Raw genomic sequence first — 9,341 nt, forward strand, 5'->3', positions numbered from 1 at the left:
AAATATGACAATTTTCCCCATCTGGACAAAGTTACAGAAGTTCTCTCACTTCTCTGTGACTAGAAAAGAGCTGGAAATAACAATTAACTTAAAAGGAGTTGCTGTAGCCTATATAACAGAACTAATGTCATTTTCAACTATGTTTCTTAAATTTTATTTTTTTCACTGTTAGCCCTATTAAATAGCCATCTTTCACGTCAAATTCTAAAAAAAAAAAAAAAGTAGCCTACATAATACATAATTATTAAATATGACAATTTTCCCCATCTGGACAAAGTTACAGAAGTTCTCTCACTTCTCTGTGACTAGAAAAGAGCTAGAAATAACAATTAACTTAAAAGGAGTTGCTGTAGCCTATATAACAGAACAAATGTCATTTTCAACTATGTTTCTTAAATTTTATTTTTTTCACTGTTAGCCCTATTAAATAGCCATCTTTCACGTCAAATTCTTACATTGTTTCAATTAATTCAGTTAGAATAATAAGACACTGTAGAGCTGTTACCATTCAAATGAAATCAGAATCAACAAACTCCATCTTTCCACTGCAGAAAACACAAAAGCTGCGTCTGAAGTGGCATTAGATGTATTTACACAGACTGTTTGATGAAGCTGAGGTGCCATAAATGCATTCACACTGCAAAATTTAGAATAAAGAATTTTATAAGATTATTGTTTTAAATATTTTTAAAACATACAAATAAGAAATGTTCGGGAAAATGCAATGATAGTTTTTTATGAAACCAAACGTAGGAGGCGGCAAATGACTGTTTGAATGAGTGAGTCATTTAGTTAACAGATTCGTTCAAACGGCTGATTCATTCCGTAACGAGGCAAGTGATACTGTCTTTATAAATGGGTTACTGAATCATTGACTCACTTAATTCGTTCAAAAACGTGGATTCATTCAGTAATGAAACACCGCTGTGTTGCTTGGAGACACAAAACAGTTCTGCTTTGGCTTTATCAGCTTGGACTGACCGGCTGACCTAATTAAAATATGAAAATGTATTAAAATGTGGAAAAAATTAGTAAGATGAAGTTTGAAATATCTCAATTTTTGCAGTTCATCGACATGTATCATATATCACTTCGTGGCGTTACTGTATGAAGTCACCGGATGTTATTCACAGCTATTATGAGAGTAGAAAAGGAGCTTGTATTCTTTGTACATACAAACAGTATTCAAACTGTTGTATGAACAGGATAATTCAAACATCACACCTTTATATCATTCAAAGAATCAGGATGCTACTGATTGTATTTTTCTTGTGGTTCACTACATTAGCCCTCCATCTCTGGACCTCTTTTGTTGCATACGAATGTCATTCTATGTATCTGTCATTGTGATTCAGTTGTCTCGCACACAAAGTGGAGCACTTAGGTCACAGATCATCCCAGAGGCGTTTCGTTGGCAAATACAAAGTTTGGGGGTCATGTCCTTGGGGAAGGAGCTGGATACAGTTCAACCGACACAAGCAAGATAGCAACATCTGAATGCCTCTGATTTTTGACCTTTTTGACCTAGTCAAAGCTCCCCTTCCATATACAGCAAGATATTTCTGCTGTAATTATGACAAAGTTTCTTTTTATTGATATGTTGAATTAACTAATATGCTTAATTTATTTAATATATTGAATTATCTACAATACATTTTGTGGTATCAGAAGTTACAGTGTATGAATATATATATAAGTTTTTTTGTTTTTGTGAATGTTTTGGAATTAGATTTTTGCATTTTCGTTTGTAAGTTTTAGTAATTTTTTTTATGGATTTAGTTTTAGTTTTACAACAGTTTTGACACCGCTAAACAACTGAAACCCCACATCCTCATTTAAAAGAAATGACATAAAACATTAAATATGCTACTTTTCTCTTGTGCAAACAGCTGTATATGAGATGTATGATAGGCTATTGTTTTCAGCAGGCTCATATGCTCTCTCTCTCTCTCCATCAGGGACTCAGATCTGTTCCTGCTGGACTCGCGGGTGATCTGGGCAGCAGAAGAGGGCTGGCTGGTGTTCGACATCACAGCCACCAGTAACCACTGGGTGCTGAACCCAGGCAGGAATCTGGGCCTGCAGCTCGCTTTGGAAAGTTTGGATGGTAAGTGGATGTGCACATGCCGCAGGTCGCAGAGGTTAAAATATGAAACATGTACATCATGTTGCATCACAGACAGAGACTGCAGAAATGAAACCGTTTCTGAGGCCACACTGCAGAGTACTCAGTCTGTTTTGCTTTTGTGCGCTGTTAAGTTCAATGCAGTTCAGTTCAGTAAATGTTTACAGTGTCTTTGAAGGGCAATTTATTATAATGCATTTACAGGCCATTCAAAGAAAACATCTACAGTGTGGATCTACAGGAGAGAAATGCTACTATTGGTACTACTATTATTTAAGATCCATAGAGCATTAGCTTGTGAAAAAGCAGTGTACGTTAGTATAATTTAAAAAAGAGCTATTACAGAAATAATGTACTTTTTAAGATTATAATTAGGTGAGAAATTAATGTAATGTATTAAATGCAATTAGCTGAAATTTAGAGAGCTTGTTTGAGCCACTTAAGTAGGATTTAAGTACATCTTTATATGTAATTACTTCTATTCATAATTAGTCTTTGAAATATGGTTAAAGTGAACTGCTGAATGCACTGACAAGCTTTGATGAATTAAATTATACTTTAGTGTCATTTTTGTTAGTTTTACATTGCAAATATATTTGAATTGCAGTTTAGTACATTTAAAATATTCACTTTAAATGTAATAACAAATAACACACAGCAGTTAAAAATATAATCATATACTTTACATGTGCTTTAGTAGCCTACGTTAGTCAACACATCAAAACAAGTACTCTTTACAGCATGATAAAAGATTGTGATGATTTAAACATGATGATTTAAAATGTACTTTAAAGTAAAACCCTTAATTTGACATTATTACAAAGTGCACTTTTTAAGTGTCTTTGTGTTAAGTACACTTAAGTGGCCTTTTATTTCATTCATATTATATTATCTGCAAGTACAGTTTTTTAAAAAAAGATTAAGAAAAAAAAAATTGATCAAATGAAAAATGGTGCAGAATCTGAAATATTTGTTCAATTTCAAACTCCTCAAACTTTCTTTCCAAACTTTTATTGCCAATATTTTTTTTCAATCCCAAATTTGGAATTCAATTTGATTTACAATGTAGTCTCAAACATTTAGAGTCTGCTGTATATATATATAATCTTAAAAAGGAAGATCCAGTCAAATGTGCACACATGCGCCTAGACAAGCGCTAATGGAAGATCTGACTTTTCCTCAACTAACCTTGAGAGTCAAGACCAATAATACAAGATAATGCGCAGAACCGATCCGTCCTAATTCAAATGTGTTGATCACTAATGCTTAGTCTGGAGTTTCAGCAGAAATCACTATTAATTCTGTAGTTTAGTCTAAGGTCAATGCTTGGTCTGGATGTCCTACATACGTTCTAACTAATGCAGATTTTAATCTACTGTTTTTCACTCACATACTTTATTGTCAGCCGCAGTGGGAGTGTGTTTTGTATTGAATCTGTGTGAGTAGGACGGTGTGTGTGTACAGGATGTTACAGGTTTTAAGTGTTAGCATGAAAACAGGTGCAGTGTATTATGGGGCTGGCGTAGATCAGCAAGCTTGTCGAGACATGCTTGCGGGACGCCTACCCTGTCGCCGTAGGCAACCGGCAACCTGGCTTTACCTCGGCGTGGAGACAGAGAGAGCATTCCTTCCTTTTTGTAAGAAACACACGCACACACACATTAAAGCCGGTGTGTAGGTAAAATGAGTCCAGAATGGCACAGAGACAGAAACAGATGTAAGTGCAGGAATTTTCTGAGTAAACAGCGAACTAAAAGCGCTCTTGAGTGCGAAAGAGATTACACAAAATAAACATCAGAAGTTGCATATTTTTGGAGAACACACACACACTCTCTTACACAATTCTCTTGATTTATAAGACTGTGACAGACACAAAATTATTATTATAATATAATGCATATTACACTATTTATTAGGCCACAGGGCTGTGACAAAATAAAAGATTGCTTAACTGTCCCGTTGAGTGTTATGCGGGTCTCTCTTAGGAACCGATTCACAGAAACACAAACGGAAAAATTTGCCTCCTGCTACATAGGTGAAAAACGTCTTTCAAGAGGCCTGTATAACTTCTCTTCTGGGATTTGTACCTGTCAGCATTGCCACTAACAATGTATTTCTTTCCTCTCAGATCTCAGTAAAGAGTAATTAATTGTAAATGAATGATGCACTGTCTCTGTATGCGCTGAAGTCTCTCTGTCTCCCCCTGCAGGTCAGAGCGTGAACCCATGGGTGGCGGGACTGGTGGGCCGCAGCGGCCCCCAGAGCAAACAACCTTTCATGGTGGCCTTCTTCAAAGCCACGGAGGTCCACATTCGCAGCATCCGCTCCACACAGGGCGGCAACAAGCAGCGCAATCCCAACCGCTCCAAAACCGCCAAGGGCCAGGAGGCACTGCGTGTTGCCAATATCGCAGGTGTGTGTTTTCAATATATTGAGTACAAAAGTGTGAAGGCAGGTGAAGAAAGACAAATGCAAGGATAGAAATAATAAATCAGAAAGAAAGGTACTTAAAGAATACCGTATGTTCTTGGTAAACTTACTATGGATCCATGTCCAAAAACATGGAAATACCATGATAATTTTTGCTTGATGGGTTCATTATTAGAAACTAGAAATCTCTTGTGAAAAAGAAGTGCAGTTAATTACATTGAATGTGCACTTTTCAAATCCTAAAAGTATTTATTTAAGAAAAAAAGCTGTACTTGCTGATAATACAATATAAATTAAAGGCCACTTAAGAGTACTTAAAGCGAGCACACTTTTATCACTGTTTCTTTAAAAAGTGCTCTTTGTAATAATGCCAAGTTTTACTTTAAAGTCCATTTTGATACATTGTTTTAATAATCTTTTTTATTTTAAAGAAGTACACTTATTTAGATTTTTTGATCAACATACTAAAGCACATGTAAAGTACTTGATTAAAATGTCAACTTTAGTGTTAATTTTAATATTACATTAAGTTTTAATAATTTTAATATTACAATAAATTGCAACTTCACCATTACAATTACATTACATTACATTACATCATGTGTCATTACAAATATTTTTAACTACATGCAATAAATGTTTTACTAGAAATGACCTTAAAGTATATTTTAGTTAATCAAAAATCCTTGTCAGTATATTCAGCTGTTCACTTTGACCATATTTCAAAGACAATAGAAGTAATTATAAAATTAAACATATATACATACAAATATATATATATATATACTGTATATACACACATACAAATATATATATATATATATATACACATACACATACACATACACACACACACACACACACTCACACTGGGCCTAAAACTAACTTTTTGCCAGACCTGCCAATGGCTGGTGACTTAAGGAAATTTACCGTCCAGAAATATATTTTACCAGCCATGGAAAAATCTTTTCCATGATTTTGATTGATGCAAAGAGCAAATCAAATTACAAGCAATAGCACAAAATAGCCAACAAAGATACAAATAGAAACGGTGCATTTCAGGCAGGTCTAACAGTGATTTTCAGGTAGCCTACAGAAATGTAATAAACTATGCTAATTAAATAACACTATAGTCTTTTTATCTTTTTTAAAGTTCAAGAGCAGTGAGTGATTGTTTTTTTTCTTTGTCCTATTTACTTTGATTAACATTAAAAACGCTGACAACAGCAGGATTATTGGATTATTGGAATATTGGAATTCTGTGTCTATCAATTTAACACTGTGTCTACACAGCTTGAAGTTGTCATCACTGGATGCGACAAAACCGACGTTGCTTGGACTATTTCAGAAATAGAACGGGGAATCCGTTTACTTTCGGCAATTTGTCGTGTAGCGCCGCGGCGCATCCTGTGTTGACAATATCACAGATTATGATGGGTTCTATTGTCTTGTGACACATTGCGTCGCGCGCATTTCATGTCCGTTTTTTTTTTCTCAGTCGTTCATGTTCACTTAAGAACCAACTACTTTACTAGGATACTCACATAGATGGGCATTTTTGACATAATTTTGTGTGAATTTGTCTGTTCAAGTGCAGGAAGGAAGCAGAGCTCAAGACGGGGCTTCAGATATTTTAACTTCCCACTCAGCGCGAGTAACGCGCGTTCTTTCATGTGTTCTAGCTCTTGAATATTTACATTGCAAAGGCTTAAACTTTTGTGATGAAGCAGCACTGACCCGTCAATTTTACAGAGTGTTGTTCACATTTGTTCCCGTTTATGTTCTCACAACATTGCACTGTTAGAATTTATAAAAAGGTTACTGGCCATCTGGCAACTCACACATTGCCAAAGCGTGGCGAGTATGTGTGTATATATATATATATATATATATATATATACACAGTGCCGTGAAAAGGTTTTTGCCCTCTTCCTGTTTTTTTGGACATTCTCCTTCAGGATTTTTTGATAGAGTGCAGAATTCATGGTTCCGTCAATTATGGCAAGTTGTCCAGGTCCTGAAGCTGCAAAGCAGCCCCAGATCATCACACTACCACCACCATGTTTGACTGTTGGTATGATGTTCTTTTTATGAAAGCTGTGTTGCTTTTACGCCAGATGTAACAGGACACACAACTTCCAAAAAGTTCAACTTTTGTCGCATCAGTCCACAGAATATTTGCCCAAAAGTCTTGGGGATTATCAAGATATTTTTTGGCAAATGTGAGACAAGCCTTTGTGTTCTTTTTGGTCAGCAATGGCTTTTGCCTTGTAACTCTCCCATGGATGCCGTTTTTGCCCAGTCTCTTTCTTATTGTTGAATCATGAACACTGACCTTAATTGAGGCGAGTGAGGCCTGCAGTTCTTTAGATGTTGTTCTGGGTTCTTATTATGACCTCCTGGATGAGTCGTCGTTGTGCTCTTGGAGAAATTTTGGTTGGCCGGACATTCCTGGGAAGGTTCACTACTGTTCCGAGTTTTCTCCATTTGTGGATAATGGCTCTGACCATGGTTTGCTGGAGTCCCAAAGCCTTAGAAATGGCTTTATAACCCTTTCTAGACTGATACATGTCAACTATATTGTTTCTCATCTGTTCTTGAATTTCTTTAGATCGCGGCATAATGTGTTGCTATTTAAGCATGCTTCACTTTGTCAGACAGGTTCTATTTAAGTGATTTCTTGATTCAACAGGTCTGGCAGTAATCAGGCCTAGGTGTGGCTAGTGAAATTTAACTCTTTCGATTCACTAAAAATGTTTTTTTTTATTGGTCTTATGAAGTATTCTAATTTGTTGAGATAGTGAATTGGTGGGCTTTTGTAAAATGTGAGCCAAAATCATCACAATTAAAAGAACCAAAGACTACTTCAGTCTGTGTGCATTGAATTTATTTAATACACGAGTTTCACAATTTGAGTTGAATTACTGAAATAAATGAACTTTTCCATGACATTCTAATTTATTGAGATGCACCTGTATATATATATATATATATACTGTATATATATATGTTTAAATATGTACATATATTTTATATATGTGTACTTAAGTGGGTCAATAAAAACACTCTTACATTTAACTAATTACATTTAATATAAATTTAAGCTATAATAAATTTTCTTTTAATCACAAATCACAAGTGTCTGAAAACATTACATTCAGTTCACACTTAAGTATAAAATTTCCAAAATAAGTACTCGTCTTAAAGTATGATAAAGTGTACTTCTTTTTCACAAGGGCTGTCAATAGATTATTTCATCAATAGATTATTTTATGATTAACCAAAACTGTAAGGGCTACTCTGGCATAAAAGTGAGGTCAGAGTTTTAACAGGATAACTCACACAAAAATTTTAATTTTGTTTAGTATTTACTGTACTTACCCTCATGTGATTCTAAACCTGCATGCTGACATATTTTCCATGCAAATAAAACACAAAATCTCAAATTATTAAGAATGATCACAGCTCAAGATCAGTTAAAAAGTCCAAAGAAGACAATTAAACCGTCTAAGAAAAAATTAACAGCATGCAGGCTTGGACCCAACATGATATGAGTAAACAATGACTGAATTTTCATTTTAAGGTGAACTGTCCCTTTAAGGCAAAGGCAAACCACAGCTAAAATGTGTGTGCGTCAGTGTGTGTGTTCATGTGGTTCCTATTACTGTGTAATTCTCTGCAGGTCATTTTGCACAGTAATAGCATTACAGTGTTAAATGGATATTAAATGAATCTGGGTCGATGTTCTGCTTAGGTATGAGGTTATAAGGATTCCAGGCGACTTCAATGACCTATTCCTCATATTTCTCCTTGTCACTCACAGTATAGAATTAGCTTCAACACCCCTTCACATATTTTAAAAGTCAGACAGTGCCCATATCTGAAATACTGTTTGAGCAGAAAATGTCTGTGTAAAACATTCTTCTAAGAGCAACGACAGCATGTCACCAGCACATGGACTATACATCCCATATTGTTAAAATATCAAATAGCCTTTTGTTTATGTCACAGCCATGAGTCATGATTTGCAACTTGCTATTGCCAGTTGGTGACAGGTGGTATTAGGAGAAGGGGGACGGTCTCATTTTAGAGAATATTTATTTAAAAAACAATCAAAATGTTTAATACTATATTCATATTATAATATTAAAAAGTATTATATTATAATATATAAAGTAATATAATATTAAAAAGTATTTAATCACAAATAATCATAATTATTCTAATAATTTTATATACACTCCTGGACAAGGTGACTTCATTTTAAATGTGCATATCTGCTAAATGTATTTTGTCTACACTCAACAGTAGGAGGATACTTGTCACGGAAAGCCAGGAGAAAACAAAGTAGATCCAAGTGCAGTAGTTTATTAAAGTAACAAGTAATTAGAACAGAACAAAAACTAGACAAAAGGTAACTTAAACACAGGGAACAGAAAACACAATGTAACCTCAAACAATACAGCAGCCAAGACAGACAGTGAGAGCATGGTATAAGTAGTGATAAAATGATGAGTAAATTACCAACAGGTGATCATGATCAGAAAAGAACGACAAAGCAAAGGACTATGGGAAACAGTTCAAAACATGTAACAAAGAAACAGGAAGAGCGCCCTCAAGTGGCCTGTCCAGGGCACCACAACCAGACACTGTGACATTACCCCCCCTCTACGGAGCGGATACCAGACGCTCCACCAGAACACACAAAAGCTCAGGAGGGAGGTAGAACTGAGGTGGACCGGGGGGGGGGGGGTTCCGGACTAAACAATGGAAGGGGGCCAGGGGA

General features: G+C 35.4%; 1 protein-coding gene across 1 annotated transcript in view; it reads left to right on the plus strand.

Moving 5' to 3' along the window:
* Positions 1-1,436: 1,436 nt before the first annotated feature.
* LOC107601320 (bone morphogenetic protein 7-like) overlaps positions 1,437-9,341 on the plus strand; it is a 14,543-nt gene continuing 6,638 nt past the window's right edge. The window contains exons 1-4 of the mRNA XM_016293475.1: positions 1,437-1,478; positions 1,890-1,891; positions 1,959-2,107; positions 4,335-4,538. Of these exons, the coding sequence (XP_016148961.1) occupies positions 1,437-1,478; positions 1,890-1,891; positions 1,959-2,107; positions 4,335-4,538 (397 nt within the window). The remainder of the gene's footprint in view (positions 1,479-1,889; positions 1,892-1,958; positions 2,108-4,334; positions 4,539-9,341) is intronic.

The sequence above is a fragment of the Sinocyclocheilus grahami genome, unplaced genomic scaffold, assembly GCF_001515645.1.
Source record: "Sinocyclocheilus grahami isolate Dianchi unplaced genomic scaffold, SAMN03320097.WGS_v1.1 scaffold303.1, whole genome shotgun sequence".
Lineage (NCBI taxonomy): Eukaryota > Metazoa > Chordata > Actinopteri > Cypriniformes > Cyprinidae > Sinocyclocheilus > Sinocyclocheilus grahami.